This window comes from Nanorana parkeri, unplaced genomic scaffold, assembly GCF_000935625.1.
Source record: "Nanorana parkeri isolate BGI_ZX_2015 unplaced genomic scaffold, ASM93562v1 scaffold2492, whole genome shotgun sequence".
In the NCBI taxonomy this organism is placed as follows: Eukaryota; Metazoa; Chordata; class Amphibia; order Anura; family Dicroglossidae; genus Nanorana; species Nanorana parkeri.
This window is the reverse complement of record NW_017308760.1, coordinates 30,650-51,330: the sequence shown is the minus strand read 5'-3', so window position 1 is coordinate 51,330 and position 20,681 is coordinate 30,650. Positions and strand designations below refer to the sequence as shown.

General features: G+C 40.2%; 1 protein-coding gene across 1 annotated transcript in view; it reads right to left on the bottom strand.

Moving 5' to 3' along the window:
- Positions 1-210: 210 nt before the first annotated feature.
- The window catches only part of LOC108801781 (lipopolysaccharide-induced tumor necrosis factor-alpha factor homolog), a 41,366-nt gene continuing 20,895 nt past the window's right edge, over positions 211-20,681 (bottom strand). The window contains exons 3-6 of the mRNA XM_018573693.1: positions 19,034-19,103; positions 14,053-14,106; positions 10,936-11,098; positions 211-527 (exon numbers count right to left, since the gene is read on the bottom strand). Of these exons, the coding sequence (XP_018429195.1) occupies positions 419-527; positions 10,936-11,098; positions 14,053-14,106; positions 19,034-19,103 (396 nt within the window). The 3' untranslated portion in view covers positions 211-418. The remainder of the gene's footprint in view (positions 528-10,935; positions 11,099-14,052; positions 14,107-19,033; positions 19,104-20,681) is intronic.

Here is a 20,681-nt window from a genome sequence, read left to right as displayed (position 1 = left end):
TTGAAATTACACAGCTCAATTCTTTGAGGACACGTGGGTGTAAGCCATCTGGTCCAGGTAAACTCTAAAAAAAGGCTCTAGTAACTAATGCAGTTGGTATGACTGAATCGTGTGTTGAATATGACAAATAAACATGCTGCACAGAAAGTAATTTCAATTATCTTGTTTATAAAATTAATGTGGGATTGAAACTGAACATATTAGGGAAATAATCGGTATAAGAAAAGTTTCACACAAGTTCAAATCATGGTATAAAATCTATATAGTACATGAACAAACCAAAAGTTTATAGAATCAGATCATTTTATGTTCAAATAGGACTGCTTAATGCATGATTTCCTTGTAATTTTGCAGATAAAAAGCCAGGCATGGACAATACTATAATTCAAAAATGTCAACTGGCTTCTTCAGGTGTTCTTTATAGTCTTTTGTACTTTGACAGATGATTATTGCAGTTTGGACAAAAGTGGTCAACATCCTTACAGCTGTCCACACAAAAGGGAATGAGGCAGCATCCCAACCAGCAACTGAAAAACAGAATAGAATCAACTAGATAAGTTATATTTTCTGACATATTGCAGACAATTGTGGCAAAATACGATTTTTTTTAACACTTGGAACTTTGTACTATTCTAGTGAGAAAAATGCAAAATGTTCATGGTTGGAGGACACCGCTAAAAGGTCATCGGTTAGTGGCTGGGAATATTTCAGTTTCTTTATGGTGGTAGCATGAAAAGCTGAAATCTGAGCACAAAACTGTGGTTAGGTAAGATAAATGCAACTTCCTTAGCTTTACATATCCCCCAGAAAAACATGTAAAAAAGCATTTCTTTAACAAACATGTTAAAATGCACATTTTAGACCATTAAAAACCCCCCAAAACATTACATATTTTCTGAAAGCAGAGAGTCAATTTTGAAAAAATACTATTTTAAATTGTTTGACCTTGGAAACTTTCTCATATTGTATGCAGAATGCATCACAATTAGTGTCACAATGTAGAAATAAATGAATTATTACTAATAGCAGGGTATCCTGTTTAACCTTTTGTTTTGTACAAAGATTTCTGAATTAAGTAATGTATGCCCATGCACCTATATATTTCCATTTCCAGGCATTTACAAAATTGATGGATGGGTAGAGAGAAATGTAACTGAAATATATGAGAGAAATATCTGGGCTGCCACTGTTTACCATGCCACCTAATGAAAATGCTACTTATGTGGTTGACATGCAGATCTAATTAAGCAAATAAAGTCAGAACTCTTGATCTGTATATATTTTTTTATGTTAGTGAAAGCAGACAAGTAGCCAGGAGTAGTAGTCAGGAAAACTTACACTTATATAGATCACTCATGGCTGTGTGGAGTCAATGGTTATAGTGTTGTAAATATTTATTTTGTGTCACAGATACTAAATACAAAGCTAGTTTTATGTGTCCTTGACAATGGGTCCTCATCCATCCTGATGAAAAGGCTGCTGGTTCCTAGCTGATTACAGTGCAGGTGGAATGACATCAGCAAGAGGACCAGCAACAAGACTAGTTGGAGACTGGCATGAAAAAAAAAGTTAACCCTGCTGCCGTTGATTGCAGTGAAGGTTTGCCGGAGAAGGCGAAACTGAGTTGATCTATTACAAATCAGATGTAAAAAGAAGGCAGTTCTGTGATCTGTATCAAGACCCAGTACAATTATTATACAGAATGTGTATAACATGTTAATAGAAAAATAATAATATTTCTTAAAATCCTATATACATACACAAATCTGCTAAGTTATTATTTTTAACAGCTTTGATGTATAGCAGGATGTTGTGAGACCAAAAGTAGAGGTAGAAAACATAACAAATTTTTTTTTTTAACTCAATCTTTAGTTATAAAAAGATAGTAGGGGTTAATGTAATCCTTTCCTAAGGGAAACACTATGGGAAATCCAGAGGCTTTCATTGCTGATCTCCTTGTGAATATTTGAGTTGTCTGTCTGTGGCTTCGGTACTTCCTGAGTCACTAACATGCAGCAAGAATGTAGATCAGGAAAGGTATGCACAGCTCAGTATACTCTGAAAAGAGTTTGCATGGATGAATGTAAGTGTTCTTCATTGCAGAAGAGGCAAAGTATTATTTGTCTCTAATAAAAGAACTAAAATAACTTTTAAGTAAAGTTCTGTTTTAAGGTAAGCGCTGAATACTATGTTCATACTTGCTGCTTTCTACACCCATGTAATGTTGCATATACAAGCTCAGCATTGGACAAGCATGAAAGAAACTAAGAGGGCTATTCACAAAGCTGCCGAAGGCACAACCCACAAAAATGTTTTAAAGTCCCCACCCATACATACACGCGGGCAAACATGCTTTGGGTGCGCATACGTGCAAAAACGACGATTGCGCCCATTACGCCACACATGTTACATATCACCGCGAACGATGCAGTGAGAGCAATAATTCTAGGGCCCTCACCCACAGATAACACTAAACCAATGAGCAGTAAAAGCTTTCAAAGTGTCGCCTATGGCCAATTTTGGGTATGGTAATTTTTTGTGATTTTGCGGGTGTGCGCAATTTTATGGCGTGACATGTTTTGTGTCTATTTACCTGACGTGACCCCGTCTTCTATGTTTTACCAACAAATTGGGTAATAATAATTGTTTCCTAACATAATGTAATAAAAACTTTTTTTTTAATTTAATAATTTTTCCTTAATATAGTAAAAAATAAAAACCCCAGTGGTGATTAAATACCACCAAAAGAAAGCTCTATGTGTCCCCAAAGAATGGTATAAAATGTATTTCAGTACAGCGTTGTATGACGGAATAAATGTCAGTCAAAGTATCGCAGTGTTGAATACTGAAAAATGGCCTGGACAGGAAGGGGGTGTAAACACCTGGTCAGCAAGTGGTTAAAGAAAAACTATGTGAAAACCTATGCTGGTGGCCTTATGGTCTCAGACAGTATACAGCTCCAAACTTCTGGGTTGCAGTCATATCTCAGTGTGTGTAATATAATTTCCCTGTACAGCTGGACTGGTGGTGATTCCCAGGGTAGAGATTTTCCATTCTGCTGATAAGAAAATTACAGTGGAATTAATAAATCCCGTCATGTTCTTTCTCTTCCCTACACACAAATATATAGCAGCTCCACAGCAGGTGCAGCAATGCCGGTTCATACAGGCTGCACCATTAAACAGAAGCAGAGGAACAGTTCCTCCACTACACTGATTAGTCTGGAAGCTTCTGGAACTTACAGGTGCCCATCTCCACCCAAAAGTGACAAAGCAGGGTAATGCTCTCCCACACACAAAAAAATAAACACAGGTTCTTTTCCACCATGCACAGGATTACAGTGTTACCATATGTGAGGCTTTAAATGTTCTTCTGACAAATTTCCACATTCTGCACAGTTGCAGTCCAGTGCTTGGGGTAGCATTGCATCCAAATATTTAGCACCCCCTGACCCCCAAAGGCATTTAGGGAACCCCAGAGGCAGGATCGGCTCGCATTTCACCTCAGGGTCTGATATGTGGATACAATGTGAACAGATGGGCTCCAGCCACTTTTAATGCAACAAGGAGTTTATTGACTATCACTCAAAACCCTTAGGAGAGAGGGTTAGGGCACATGACACCCATGCACTTGGTATACTCCAGGAAATAGGAAGAAAAAAAAAGTACTTACAGCCTTCAAAGATAGATAACCTTTATGCTGACTTAGCATTTTGTGAAATATACTCCTGGCTGCAAGATACCAAGTGGTTCATCTATCGACTCCTTGGGGGAATATCATCACACTCTTGTCAAGTACCAAGCTTCTGCCCAGCTTCTCAGGTACCTCATTCAGACTGATGTTTCGTCATGGTATCTCAGTCCCCTGGCTTAACATACCAGCCTTGAAACCCAGGCCTCTGTTCAAGCACATGGTCACCCTTCTCAAGCCGCAGGCCTTGAAGGATCAGACATACAACTGCATTGATCCCCCCAAGACTGACTTAGGCTAGCTACAGCCTGGCAACTAAATTTAAATAGACACTCCTGCTTAGGGCAGAGTCACTTTGACACAAGCATAGTACACACAAATTCACTTTTTACATATCAACTTTATGCTGCAAGGACAACATCTAATATGAAAGGGTTAGTTAACCCAAAAGTTATCCCTGATAATATAAGACATTGTTAGGAGGTTGAACTCTGAATTATCAGTTTTGGGTGAAATGACCATTTAGGAAAGATCTTTAAAGTTTTTTGTAACGTTTGGGAAAGGTTGTAGAGGATTGAAAGCTTGATGCATACTGCTTCAGCATCACATGAACATATTTACGTAATGGATCCCAGTAGTATACACCACATGGATTCTGGCAATGCCTCCCAAGTGTATAGTGCTGCTAGGAAAAATATGCAGTACAACAGTGCCAGGACAAGGGACTGAAGTGTGTCCCTAAATTACAATTTTTCATTTTTTTTCTCCAACATATTTATTTTCATTTCATTGATGGTCTTCTTCCACATCAATGTTTCCTCTGAAACTTAAGGAGATATAGAAATGCTACAGGTAAACATGGTTGAGCCAGAAAAACAGTCTGACTGCCTAATGCCTGTGAACCACTCCCATCTATCTCAGTGTGGATAATTGTATTCATACTAGAATACAGAGGTCATCTACCAGAATCTACTTTAAAAAATACTGCAGATCATAATACTGGTCCTGAAGTTTTCAAATATGATGTGGCAACAACTTTGTCACTAACCATTGATACATATATTTTTTAGGAATAACAAATACTGCTTTCTCTTGTTGTTATTGTGTTCCAAGAATTATTACATATTTTAAGAGGAAAAAGCCAAAATATACACTTTTCTCCAAGGATCAGTGATCAGTTTTGAAGATTATTGTTACTGTACTGTTACAAAATACAAATTTCATTTTTACTACTTTTACTTTTCGTCATAACATGCAAAATTATGTGTCAGACTCTTCCAGAATTAGATGGAATTGCTGGATGACTGGCCTTTACCATGTACAAATGCCATTCAGATAAAATAAAATAAAATACAATTACATTTATCAATGCAAACTGGGTTTTGAATAAATGCATAAGGATGACTTCCCCAGGACATAAGCCAGAGCAGATCAAGTTCAAATAAAGGACAAGTCCCAACACAATTCAAATCTGTGTAAACAATGGCATAGTTTTGGCCCGCTGTAATGTATGTGTTATTTAAATGTTAAAAATGAATAATTTTTCTTGACTTTACACTGAACATCTCTGTAAACTGTTATTTCTTTAACATGTTACATTTCCCATTTGTAATTGCTATGCTTCAAACAATAAAAAGTTTTAGTAAAAAATATGAATTAACATCTACATGTACTAGGGTCGGTTAGATTAGGTAAGGTTGGAAGTACACCGGTCACAGAGCACAATATGACGTGGTGAGTAGCATATACATATGTTTTTTTTTATAGAATTGGACCATGGATTGATAATAACTGACGGTGATGATCACCACAATATACTATGGATATACTGAGAAAAACTTGAGTAAGACAAGAGTCTATATCCTATCTATCCCTTTGGTCCCACCGCACCTTTTGGGATGGGGGAGACCGGCTGATCTCCACTTCCCGAAACAGGATAATATGAGAAACTGATTATATGTTTGCACTAGACAAATTGTCTCCTATTCCCTGAGGAAGTTTGCAAAAGGATGTCATCAGCACACCATTGTGCTAGGCTAGTGTCATCAGCGGTGAGACCATCAGACTGGGCTGGTGTCATTAGCGGTGTGCCTCAGGGTTCTGTGCTGGGAACCATGCTTTTCAACCTGTTTATTAACGACATCGGGGACGGAGTACACAGCGATATCTCAGTGTTTGCTGACGATACCAAAATTGGGAGGGTAATAGAAACAGACCAAGATAGTGTAACATTGCAGGAGGACCTGGATAAAATAGGGGAATGGGCAACTATGTGGCAGATGAGGTTTAATGTCGATAAATGCAAAGTTATGCACTTTGGGAGGAATAATAGGCAAATGGGTTATACAATTATGGGTATGCCGCTAGGGAAGTCGGAAATGGAGAAAGATTTGGGGGTCATTGTAGACCACAAACTGAATAATAAATTACAGTGCCAGGTTGCTGTAAGCAAAGCTAGTAGAATCTTGTCCTGCATCAAGAAGGGAATATTTTGCAGGGATAGGTCTATAATTATGCCACTTTACACATCAATGGTTCGGCCCCACCTGGAGTATGCGGTGCAGTTTTGGGCACCGGTCCACAGAAAGGATGTCCTTGAACTGGAGAAAGTCCAGCGGAGGGCGACCAAACTCATAAAGGGGATGGAGGACCTGAGCTATGAGACACGGCTACTAAATTTAAACATGTTTACGTTGGAAGTAAGGAGATTAAGGGGGGACATGATTTTCATGTACAAAATGTTCCATAGTCATAGCAACATTAGCAACAAACTCTTTGAGATTAATTCCATAACAAAGACTAGAGGACACCACCTAAAACTGGTAGAAAAAAAATTCAAACACAAGGGGCGAAGGGGTTTTTTCTCAGTTCGCGCGGTTAGGGTCTGGAACTCACTGCCTCAAGCGGTAATTTCCGCAAATTAATCTGGAATCATTCAAGAGGCTTTTGGACGACTTCCTGAGAGACCGAAATGTACAAGGGTACAGGTACTCTTAAGAATGAGAACACTCATGGACCTATACACACACACACACAACAGGTTGGACTTGATGGACTTATGTCTTTATTCAACCTCAAATACTATGTTACTATACTATGTTATGTTACCATTTAAGTGAAATCAACAAAAGTCAATTTATTAATTTAATTTATTACTGTCATTCCAGTACAAACGCTTTTGGGGGAATCATGCATGCAAACATAGTTTTTAACGTCGTTGATGGATTTTAATTAATTGGAATAATTGAGATTTTTCCAATTATTGAGATTTTTTTTGAAAACAAAGTCTGTTGCCTCATAAAACCCCACAATACTAAAATATAAAGGATGAGCTACCCGATGGACGCAGGGATGTAAGGGGGGGGGGGGGTATAAAGGGAGGAAAAAGTGAAGGCAAAATATAAGCAGTTTAAACCTTAGTTGTAGTTTGCTGGTTCTGTCATCCACAGTGGAATGCACACTTAAGTGTGCTTCAAGGCAATGACACAATCAACTTGAAAGAGGATGATCAGCATCTCCATGTAAAATAAATTCAACATTTATAGATGTACATTAAAAACAAACATCACAGCTGCCATAAGAAGACACTGCATTATGTGCAGAGAATGTGTTTTGACTTTGAGGTCTTTTTCAGAATGCAGTGCCTTCATGCACCGGCTGTGATACTGACCCATCTTCTTTCAAGCACTTCAAAGGTGGACTCCAGGCAGATATAAAGAAACAAATGAATGCAGCTCTCCATTTGTTTATATCATTAATGTAGGGCTGGTAATGATTAAAATGTTCCTGTTCGATTAATCGAATTTTTTTTTTATCGATTAATCGACTAATTTCGATTAATTATAACGCACATACAGAGGGGGGTCTCACCAGAGCTTTGAGGGGGCCTCACCAGGGTAGCAGGGCTCTGTGGGGTCTAACCAGCCTTGTTAGAACAACAAGAGCGCGCAAAACTAGGTCAGCTGACTGCCTGGACCGAACATATCAGGGAAGGTGACAGGAACAATAAATATATATGTATAATGTACTTACTTATGTGGGTCTGGGAACCAGATGTGAACCGACCTGTGAGGAGGATCAGGATGTCCAGAATGTATGTTGAATGGCGGCAGCCTCAGGCAATATATCAGCCGCCATTCAACATACATTCTGGGCATCCTGATCCTCCTCACAGGCCGGTTCACATCTGGTTCCCAGACCCACATAAGTAAGTACATTATACATATATATACTTTTATAGCTAAACTCCAGGAAACAGCTAAATAGATATATTCAGGGCCGCCGGTGTATATAGAACAGAGCAGAGTTGGGGGTATATGTAGCACAGAGCAGAGTTGGGGGTATATGTAGCACAGAGCAGAGTTGGGGGTATATTTAGCACACATCAGAGTTGGAGGGTGTATGTAGCACAGAGCAGAGTTGGGGGGTGTATGTAGCACAGAGCAGAGTTGGGGGGTGCATGTAGCACAGAGTAGAGTTGGGGGGTATATGTAGCACACAGCAGAGTTGGTTGGTGTATATAGCACAAAGCAGAGTTGGGGGGTGTATGTAGCACAGAGCAGAGTTGGGCGGGCTGTATGTAGCACAGATCAGAGTTGGGGGTGCATGTAGCACCGAGCAGAGTTGGGGGGGAGCATGAAGCACAGAGCAGAGTTGGGGGGTGCATGTAGCACAGAGCAGAGTTGGGGGTGCATGTAGCACAGAGCAGAGTTGGGGGGTGCATGTAGTATAGAGCGGAGTTGGGGGGGGTGCATGTAGCACCGACCCAAGTGATTCCGTTCAGGTAACGAAGGGAAGTGGGAGGAGTCCGGTGACGTCACGGACATCGACGTCAACGGACTCCTCCCTCCTTCCCTTCGTTACCCATCACGGACAACTACATTACCCGACTCCTCCCCCCTTCCCTTGGATAGCAGACAGAGCCACTCTGACGGAAGCCGGCGGAGAGGTGAGTACTTTGATCGATCAAAATAATTTTGATCGATCAAAGAAATTAACGATTAATCGACGGATTAATCGTTAATTTCCGCACCCCTACATTAATGTATTTTTAAATGCAGATACCTGAATTTGAATTGGTAGCAGCCTCTTGCAAAGCTGGGAGAAGTAGAAGTAGCACAAGCAGCCAGTCAGCTGTGCTACAGTGCTCATATGCTAACAAGGAGAATGCTGGGTCCCATAAAGGATGAGAATGAAAGGTTATTTACAAATGACAGGGAGATGGCCGAAGTGTTAAATGCATTCTTCTCCACAGTACTTGGGAAAGCGGTACTGAAAAATGGCCTGGCCAGGAAGGGGGTCTAAACACCTGGTCTTGAAGTGGTTAAAGAGTAAGTACGATAATAGCGAGGCCATTGTTCCTAATTTTTAAGTACTCCATACTGAGTGGGGAGGAACCAGCTGACTGGCGTAAAGCAACTGTTGTACCAATATTTAAAAAAAAGGTTGAGACACGTACCTGGGATTTATAGACCAGTCAGCTTAACATTCATGGTATGCAAGTTATTTAAGGGTATGATAAAGGACCATATTCATGAATATGCTGATGGGCATGGTATCATAAGTGACAACCAACATGGCTGCAGGAAAGATCGTTCATTTCAAACCAACCTATTAGCGTTCTATAAGGAGGTGAGTGGCAACCTAGACAGAGGAAAGCCAGTGGATGTAGTGTACCTTGATTTTGAAAAAGCATTTGATACGATACCTTATAAATTTTTAATTTACAAGCTTCAAGCTTTGAGCATTGATGAAATTGTGTGTACTTGGATAGAGAAATGGCTAAGTGAACGGGTCCAGAGAGTATCAATAAATGTCTAATTTCCTGAATAGTCCTCAGTTGACAGTGGTGTGCCACAGGGTTCTGTCTTAGGGCCATTGCTGTTCAACCTGTTTATCAATGATATCGGGACTAATCATAATAGCAATATTTCAATTTTTGCTGATGATACCAAAATTTGTAGGGTAGTTAACTCGACAGAAGACATACATTTTTGGGGGAGAGCATCTACATGGCAGATGAGGTTTAATATTGAGAAGTGTAAGGGTATGTATTTTGGAGTTAAAAATATGAAAGCGAGCTACTCATTAATGGGTGTTCCACTGGAGGAATCAGAGGTGGAAAAAGATTTGGGAGTCTGAGTGGACAGTTGCCTTAGTAACAGCATGCAAAGCCAGGCAGCAGCAAATAAGGCAAACAGGGTACCATCATGTATAAAAATGGGAGTGTACTGTAAAGAAAAATCCATAATTCTGCCCCTGAACAAAACACTGGGTAGGCCACATCTTGAGTCAAAGATTCAGTTTTGGTCTCCGATCCATGGAAAGGATGTCCTTGAGCCGGAAATAGTCCAGAGAAGGGCAACAAAACTAATAAAGGGGATAGAGGACCTAAGCTATAAGGAAAGACTGCGAGCGTTGAACTTGTTCAGTCTTGAAAAGAGGAGACTGAGAGGGGAAATTATATCAATCTACAAATTGTTTAATGGTGATGGGATAATCAGTAATAAACCGTTCACTGTCAGTTCAGTCAAGAATACAAGAAGCCATCACCTTAAACTGGAAGAGAAAAGGTTTACTCTTAAACAGCGAAGGGGATTATTTACTGTGAGAGCTAAAAAATTGTGGAACTCTGTTCCACAAACAGTGGTATTAGCTGAGAGTATGGATTCATTCAAGAACTATCTAGATATTTTTCTCAGCGCACAAGATATACAGGTTTTCAGGTAATCTTAGTAACAAACACACACAGACACACACACCAACACATGCACACAAAACCCAAAGGTTGAACTCAGTGGACCAGTGTCTTTATTCAACTGTAACAACTACTGTATATGTAACTATTATAGGAGGAGAAAGTAGAGTGAAAGAGATATGAGCTCATTATTTGCTGCTTCTTTCACTATACAATCACAGACTAGGTGAGGGAGAAGACATGTAAGTGTTTCTTAATTGCAGCAGAGTACAATCAGGTCTTCTTCCCTGCCAGACAGGACTGTTCTGTGTTGCAGAGCTGTGTAAAACTCAGGTGTTTAGGGACAGAAACACAAATCCCCCAGACAAATAAAGCAGCCCCCTTTACATGTATTACATGTATTTGTCTGTTTGCTCGGAGTTCAGCTTTAAGCTCAGAAATATTGTATGCTTTGAAAGCAGGGATTTGTTTTATTACTATTAAATAACCATTTTTTATTTGTACACTTATTCTTACATTTGGTAAATGAATAGCTTTGTGATACTTACCCAAATAAAACCAGAATGCCACAGATAAGCCAGGCAAGGAGTCCTGAGTTATATTCCACTCTTGTCACTACGTTCTGGCGACAAACTGGACACATGCAAGATGTAGGTCTATCAGAAAATGAGGTTGCCATTACCACTGTTGTGGATACAGGAGCCATAACAACTGCAGAGAAAGAAAAAACCCCCACAAAATTACCCTGTTGGTCCTATCCCTTTTACACCAATATAACCCAATGCCTATATACAGCAAATATATGTTAGGGATACAAAGTTCAAGGTCTGTGTAAGGACTGCTGCTACAAATATCATGATATGATGATTTCAGTGGAATAAAACTTAATACTAAACATCTGTAATTTGCTTATCTAAATTATTGGTCTAAGTGTGTCAGAAAAGTCTCTTAATATAAGTCATCACCAGTAATAACATCATTTGAAATGTACTACACAATTGTAAATGGACAAATTCACTACATGGCAATATACAAATACCACCTGATACTTCAATGCATCATGAAACCATGCATTATGTTCAACTTTACGTTTGGTCTTCAACTTTGCCCTTAAGGGTCTGCCCTTAAACCTTGATTCATAGCTGAGCGTTCTGAAGTTTGAAGCTCAAAGCTTCTACATGCTCAACAACTGAAATCCTGTGCTTTTCAATTGAACTTGTTCATATATGAGTTCTCAGACGCTTGCAACTCAAAAGTTCAAAAATGAGCTACTTTTAAAACAGAATGGGGGTTTTTTGGCCCCGCATTGGCATTTGTACTATATGGCGTCCCTCTTATCTCAGAAAATTGGGAGTTCCAGTATAATACGCTCCAAATAAGAAAAGTCACTTCTATGCGATATTCAATTCAAAATGGATTAGAATATCTGTTTTTTCTTTTTGTATAGTTTACTCTTATACCACACAGGGGAAGTGGGAAATCTGCAGTTCGGTGCAGTTTGTCCATTTACAGTTTTAAAATACATTGCAATGGTTTTTTTTATTTATTTTTAAAAAAAAACTTACACTGAGACAATATTATTAATATTATTATTATATTATTCTATTATTTAGGTAAACAGCACAGATTCCCATTGCTATAGTGTATTATTATATTTTTATGTTATAGGTCCTTGATACTTTTTATTTATAAGCCATTAGACATATTTATGTGGTCACCAGACTGTGGGGTTCTTCTCGGCGCAAGCTGGTGTTGATTTTTTAAAATGGCAAGACTGTGTTTGGCTCCACTCACACAGCTGCGTCATCCATTCACAGATCATGTCAAAGGATCTATGAATGGATGATGCGGCTCTGTGGGCAGAGTCACGTCATTTTCAAAAATGAACACCAGAAGTAGCTACAAGTCAGCCACCGTGGCCGAGGGACTTGTAGTTTTCATCCCCGTTACTGAATGTAAGTACTCGGTACAGACAGGGACAGGAGAAAGAGTCTGCAGTAGTCAGAGGATTGCAGTTGCAATGCCTCACTGGCTCCTATAAAAAAAAAAAAATGATAAAGCACATTTTTCTTTTATGAAGATGTGTGCATTAATAATTTTTTTAAGGTGGAAATTTACTTTTAATGTATAAGAGTAGGACTTAAAGTAAAAGTTTACTTTTTTATTTTAGGAGAGCTTTTTTCTCTTTCAGTGTTACATGACAATACATGCAGGTAAACAGAATATGAATAAATAATGAGAATATAATTAGGATGTCAAGTGGGGCTAGTGGGGACTTGAACTGATAATTGTGCTGTTTACAGAGGTTTGTAATCTCTGAGCAACTAAACAACCTTGACTGAGAATTTTACGATTTTGTGATGAGCGTAAATATCATCCTTGCATGTTCTTGGGGAAGCAGCATTTTATATAATTTTAACCCTTTTCCTTAAGAGGGGTGTGGCTGGGCTGCGTGTGATCAGTGGGACCTTATCCAGCTATCCATTAACTTTTACAGCAGGAAATCAATTACAACAGTTCTTTGAGCAAGCAATAAATGATTATTGCAGTCATGCCTAAACTGGCCATACACCTATAGATTATCTGCAGATTTTCTATGGTTAGATGGAAAAAGTGCAACAGAGTCCTCCATCTATGCTAAACTGTGTGGATGGAGGAATCTCCCACTGGAGCAAGCTTTAGTATCTTGCTAGTCGGCACTGCTGGCTCTCAAAATACCTGAACAATGCCTGCATCCAGTCAGATTGTTCATCCAGTCAGATTGTTCAGATATTTTGACAGCCAGCGGGGCTGACTAGCAAGATACTGAAGCTTGGCCCAGTGGGAGATTCCCCCATCCACACAGTTTAGCGTAGATGGAGGAATCTGTTGCACTTTTTCCATCTTACCATAGAAAATCTGCAGATAATTTATAGGTATATGACCAGCTTTAAGGGCTTGTTCACACCACGTCCTGACAAGATCCAGACCAGAGCGCTTTTTGGTATTTCTGTGCTCTGTTCACACCAGTGCTGTCCATTTCTGTGCGGGGGGAAAAAAATACTGCATGCACTATTTTTTTTGCTCTGGAGCGTACCAGAATGCATGTAAAGCATAACACAGTAAAGCTGGCCATACACCTTACAGCCATCGCAAGACTATAGTCCTGCGATGGTTGCACGGTAATTAAAAAAACGTACGATCTGCCTATCTTGGACAGGCAGATTGTACTTGCGATCATCCTATGACTGCAATGCTGAACGAGCAGTGTGCGCGCTTGCGCACACCTGCCCGTGTAGCATGTGTCTTACCAGCAGGCCACAAACCTGCCTAAAATCTTACGATTTTGGCTGGTTTTCAAACATGCTCGTAAGACAAAAAACGTGCGACCGTACAGTAGAAACGGTCGCACGCCTTCCATACACCTGCCGATTATCATACGATCGCGGGATTTCCCGCGATGATCTACGATAATCGGCAGGTGTATGGGCACCTTAAGGCACTTGCAATTCTTTTAAGGTGAAGTAACAAACTGTCATAATTACATATGTTTAGGTGGGGCACTGTCCTAATAAAAAAGCTTTCATGTTTCCTCATCTGAAATCACCTGCAAGAGCCTCTTTTTTCTCACTTTCTCTCTCACTCTCTAATGAATGCAGGTGATAACAATGACTATATAGCTTTACCTGTTGGTTGAGGTGGTCCATAGGCTGGAGGGGGTGGATAGGCAGCTCCTACACCTTTACAAAAGAAAATTAATGCACATTGTAAATATACAAATTATTTTAAATGAACTAATAGTAATGTTTAACAGTATTTTTATGTGTTCCAATACTGCAAAAGTCCTATACATTGTATTGCAAGTTCACATCAAAATCTGTATGCTTTTTAAAACAATCAAGAAACAGTCAACATAACAATAACAGGATATTGGTACTTGCTTAAAAAGCTTTGGGCCACAAGTTAATGTTTTTGTAAAAAACTGAGAATACTTTTTGATCACCTAAATGTCAGCATTGGATTACAAAAATAAGGTCCAGCTTCCAAGTAGGATCGCTTACAGATTCAGCCCATTGCTTCATCTCACAGGTACTTACGCTATGGGCATTACTATACAAACTCAGTGGCTTGTTTTTAATGCACTGAATATACTCTTTTAGCTAGAGTTGAATTACCTCTGCTTAAATTATTTATTTCCACTGAAAACAGAGCCTGCTTGCCTTAATTTGTTTATAAGAGAGCAGTCTGGAGAACATCGGCTACCTGTAATCTCCCCTAGATATTCTCTTTCATTAAAGGAGAACTATGAGGTGAGTGCTTTTCACTCACCTCATAGTTCTAGCCGACCTGTGACAATGAGACTGTCACAGGTCGGCTCAGTAGATCGGGAGGTGAGCGAACACATACCGGCGTTCGCTCACCTCTTGATCCTGTCACGGCTCTCTGCCGTGACAGGGGAGGGGCTGGATTCCCCTCTCCCCACTCCGATCCGCCAGCGCTGACTGGCGGAACGGACAGGGGAGGGTACAGCTGGCTCTGCCTCTAGATAGGCAGAGCCTGCTCACTCACGCAGCTGGGCAGATCTCAACATCGATGTCAGGATCTGCTCCGGCTGCGGTGTCTGTAGCTCGCGGTATACTGAGCCTAGGGTGATGGGAGGACGCTAGTTTGTGTCCTCCCGTTACCCTAAGGAGAACTATGGGAAAAAGCCCTGACCCCATAGTTCTCCTTTAAGTACAATATCTTGTTCAGGCATGATAATACTATAACCTTGCACAAACACATGGGATCAATGTGTTTAGTGAATGCTAGCACCCGGTACCACATGCTAGGTGCACTGATGCATTGCAATTGATGAACCTCCTGTCGGATTTGTGTTGCAGCACCGAGCAACACTGTGCATTGCCGTGTGCTGAAAAAAAGTAGCATATGCATTACTTTTTTTCCACAAACAGCAACATAAAGCATGTTTTGGGGTGCCGCGTGTTGCTGTAACGCCCGCCTGCTGGGCACTGTGTTGGGACTCAATTGCAGTGCAATGCACCAGCGCATCTAGTATGTGGTATCATGCTCTGTGCAATAGCATACACTCAACACATGGATTACACTATAAGGTGAAAAGGCCCTTACTGTGATATATCTGTTAAGAGAAACCATATTAAAAGACATGCCCAAGAGCCTGCCACCCGACTGGGGAAAATATGAATATTTTTGGGGTATTTTCTCTTCTAGTCAAATGTACAGAAAACACTGCATTAGGACCAATAGATGAAGAAACCCGGAAAGCAAATACATGTTAGTAAGGTGATACAATGCTACAATGTAAAAGACCTCTAGTGGGAATAAGCATATAAATGTCACCATTAAAAGTATGGGGATAACAACGGTTACATTTATATGCTAATTTATTTTAGTGGTCTCTTGAATTAGAACATTTAATATAAGATATGTTGTACGCACACCATTCAGCTTCAGAAAATTATCTTTACTGACGTTCTTGCATAACGTGACATATGCATAGTTTGTGCTATACTGCAAGAATGTTAACATAGACAACTTTGTGAAGCTGAATGATGTGCAGACAACATATTGTGTGCTGTGGTGCCATAAAGAGAACACTGAAGCATTCACCACGTCTAGGACTAGATATCTAAAGAAACCAGGGGACGCTGAACTGTCAGTACCATGAGAGCTCAGCAGAGTCAGCTTTAATATCACCTCCGGCTCTGTTAAGCTCTCATTGTAATGCAGGGGGGAGAGAGCACCCCCCTGAAATGATGGCAGATAGCACAGGAAGCAATAGCTTCTTTGCTATCTGCAAGTTTTTTTTTTTAGTATTCTGACAGCTGCTTCAGAATAAATAAATAAAAAAAAACAAAAAACAGTCAGCATAGGAATGCATAGCTAGATTCCTATTGGCAATATCCAATAGCAAGCTGGCTATTGCACCCGCCCTCTGCTGCTGTCAATCACTAGAAGAGGACCTGATGGAGAACTTCAGGTCCTCTCTGCTAATTGACAGCAGCAGTGGGCGGGTGCAATAGCTAGTTTGCTATTGGCTATTGCAAAATGAAATAGCCATGTAGCTATGCATTCCTATGCTGTTTTTTCTTTCTGACTGCCGGCGGCAAGTGGCTCCAATGTCAGAAGAAAAAAAAAAAAAACAGACCAGGGAAAGGTCTACTCTGCTCAATCGAGCAGAGTAAACCTTTCTGGGAGAAAGTGTTTCTCTCCCGGGCGGCCAGGAGCTGCTAACTAATAGCGGAAGACTCCCTGAGCGTCCGGGTGAGAGTTGGGATGTCTGGTAAAGACAAATCACTGATCTGTCTCTGCAAGTGGCCAGAGCCAGCCGGGAGATGACGGCTGGCTCCGCCCAGCTGTCAATAGTAGGCTGTCGGCCGGCGAGTGGCCGGCCATTTGGCCAGCTTCTGCTTTCACCTCGACTCAATCGAGCCGGAACATATGCCTTCGGCTTGACTGAGTCGCTCAGCCAACTTCGGTAGCTATACGGGCTATAGTGAATAGCCCGTAGAACCGAAGGGGTCCTGGGGCCGAAGCTAGCCGAAGGATCAGCCGAAGCTATGGCTAGATCTTTCGGCAGCTTTGCGAATAGACCCCATATTGTTTTAGTCCTGGCCATCATAAAAAAGAAAATGCAAACATAACCACTATGCATTAATTTTAACGGAAAAAAGGAGTGTTGAATGTGTAGTCACTAGCCAGACATGGGCAACTGTTATATGATACAGAGAAGTAATCTTTTTGATTAGGTTTACTGACACTGATTTTTCCAGCAAAAGCTAATTTATCCTTTAAACCTCAAACTCAGTTGTTTTTTTTTTAAAGAGGAACTTTACCCACATCTTCAAAATAACAAAAATGATACCTTTAGAAAGGTTTAGTAATGACAATCTACAAACAGATACTTCTAGATAATTGCAGTTTTTTAAATGTTTGGCATACCTAATTTTTTTTCTCTTCCGTCAGTCTTCTGACAGTGGCCATTTTAACTAAGGGTAGATTAGGCTTTACTTTTAACTAAGGCTATATCTCCCTTTACTTCCTAGAACTCTGGTACGTGTGACTAGGATATGTGACCATGTACATCATCTCAGGGGAGGAAAATGCCTTTCCCTGAGATCTCATAAGATTACAGATGAGATTTCTCAGCAATGCTCTGCTGATGTAACCTTCCCAGGATGGAATGATTGTGTATGATTACATCATTGGTGCCAAAGTGGACCAGGAAATAGAAAAAAAGAAATTGTAAGTAAAATAAAAATATGCTTGTTTAGCTAATAAATGTAAGATGATTTCATATCAGCATGCAGAGCTGTATGATGATGCGATTTCCAGTCAAAGTGGGTAAAGGTCCACTTTATGAGTAAAAAAAAAAGAGAAAATATTATGCCTCAATTGCACATAAAATGTTTCGATCTTTTATGAGTCAAGCAGTGTTATCACATGTCATAATAGTAAACAATTTACCATTTTCAATGTAGCAACCAACCTAGAGAAATCAGGTCTATTGGGGGTGATTTACTAACCTAAACACACGCACGCACTAGGTGCGTGTTATTTTTACACAGCAAAACGTATTTATCAACCAAAAAGTCTCTAAAAGCATATTTCCACTAATGCCATATATGGAAAAATCATGCACATGATGCATATATTATGCTGCTTCACAGTTTAGACAAAAATGGTTAGCTCATGCATTTACATTCCTGCATTCATCAACGCAAGCAACACAACATAGAGCTAATTTACACAAAATCACCTTGTAATTCATGCCGGGCTTTGCACAACACACCTGCTGGGTGTGTACACACTACAAAGGTGTCTAGATTCCACCAATAGATCATGCTGGGAGGGAACACACTACAGAGGTGTATACTTGTTCGTGGCGTGTTTATAAGGTTAGTAAATCAACCCCACTGTATCAGTTTACTGATAAAAGGGCAACCGAGCCAGTGTATTTGTTAGATTACCCTCCAGTTCCCTATTCTTTTGTTATCTAGCCCTGGACTAACCAAGTCTGGGAAGTGAATAAGCGGAAGCTTGTGTTGTCTGTTATTTAAAATCTGTTTTTCATTGGTAAAAAAAATGAAAATAATTATCCCTTGTAATGTGTGCACCAATGTGGACAGTGCATACAATACTACTTCTTAGCATTTACTATATTCCTGTAAACTTAATGAGCTTGAGTCTGAGAATCCTGATATGTGGGCGCAAACAATTTACATGTGTATAAGGAATCATGGGAACAGTGATATGTAATCACATTATGTCTTGCTCTTTACTAAATCACGTACAGGATTATTATACTTTGTCTGCGATAAGCAGGTCATAGACAGACAGAAGGTTCTCTAAGAATGACAGTCACGGAGAGATCTGCCAATCCTATGTAGCACCAGGACCTACCACTGTTTGTCCTTCCCATTTCGATGGACAGAAGCAGCCCAATATTAGCATGTCTCTTTCCTCTTTTCAATATGGTACATTGTGACAGTTCATAGCAGTTGGCTTGATATTAGTCCCTTAGGTAGTCCTAAACACTTGAATCCTTACTTTTAATCATAGTGGAGGATGTATCAAGTCCCTTATAGCCACCAATAACTAGACAGATTAGGCATCATTCTTATAAATATATTTTTATATACCAACCTGGCTGCGGGTAAGGTGCTAATGGTGGATATCCTTTATCTGGTTCCGGCTGATACATGGTTTTATTCACCTACATGAAAAAAAGGAAAAAATAAAAAACTTAGTAATGTCTTGAAAATACATTATATTACCAAAAGTATTGGGTGCCTGCCTTTACACACACAAACTTTAATGGCATCCCAGTCTTAGTCTGTAGGGTTCAATATTGAGTTGGCCCACCCTTTACAGCTATAACAGCTTCAACTCTTCTGGGAAGGCTGTCCACAAGGTTTAGGAGTGTGTCTATGGCAATGTTTGACCATTCTTCCAGAAGCGCATTTGTGAGATCAGGTTCTCATGCTGGACGAGAAGGCCAGGCTCGCAGTCTCTGCTCTAATTCATCCCAAAGATGTGCTATCCGGTTGAGGTCAGGACTCTGTGCAGGCCAGTCAAGTTCCTCCACCCCAAACTCGCTCACCCATGTCTTTATGGACCTTGCTTTGTGCACTGGTGCGCAGTCATGTAGGAACAGGAAGGGGCCATCCCCAAACTGTTCCCACAACATTGGGAGCATGAAATTGTCCAAAATGTCTTGGTATGCTGATGCCTTAAGAGTTCCCTTCACTGGAACTAAGGGGCCAAGCCCAAACCCTGAAAAACAACCCCACACTGTACTGTTCTCCTATAAACCGCCAAACCCAGACACGTCCATCGGATTTCCAGACAGAGAAGCTTGATTCGTCACTCCAGAGAACACGTCTCCACTTCTCTAGAGTCCAGTGGCAGCGTGCTTTACACCACTGGTGATGTAAGGCTTGGATGCAGCTGCTCGGCCATGGAAACCCATTCCATGAAGCTCTCTACGCACTGTTGTTGTGTCAATCTGAAGGCCACACGAGGTTTGGAGGTCTGTAGCTATTGATTCTGCAGCCACTTCGTGGCTGAGTTGCTGTTGTTCACAGTTGCTTCCACTTTGTTATATTACCACTAACAGTTGACCGTGGAATATTTAGTAGCAAGGAATTTCACGGAACACCTGAATCCAATGATTTGGAGGGGTGTCCCAATACTTTTGGCAATATAGTGTACCTGAATTTTTTTTCATTATGCATTTAAATATTCTAACACCTACAGGGTTATTCACAGCAGGGTGAAGAGTTTGGAGAAGGCAGGAGAAGTGAACAATCTAGGACAACATAGCTGAACTGGAAAATTAGCTGAATTGGAGATCTGTTCACTTTTCCTGCCTTCTCCAAACTCTTCACCCTTTAGTGAATAACTCTGCTAGTGTTAGCAGGGACATTTAAAACCAAAGTTAACACAGATCTATGCTGAGACTGTCTTTATTTCCAACATATTTTTGGTCCCATTTGGTCCTAATTGTTGGAGAGTATGTATATGTATATATATATATATCCCTTTTCATGAATATTGTTCCCATAAAACTCATGGGCATGCTACCTGCATCTTTTCCTCTCTGCATTACGAGCCTGGTGTTCTGATAGACTGTTATTTAACATTCTGGTTACATCCTATGGGCCCCTTACTTACATTTTAGTGGTTCTGAACACCTTTACCTTGTTCTTTTAACATTTTTAATAGTAGTGCTATTAAGGAAGGTGTTAGAGGTTCAGAGCCAGAAAGACCCCAATAAGAGCATATTTTATCA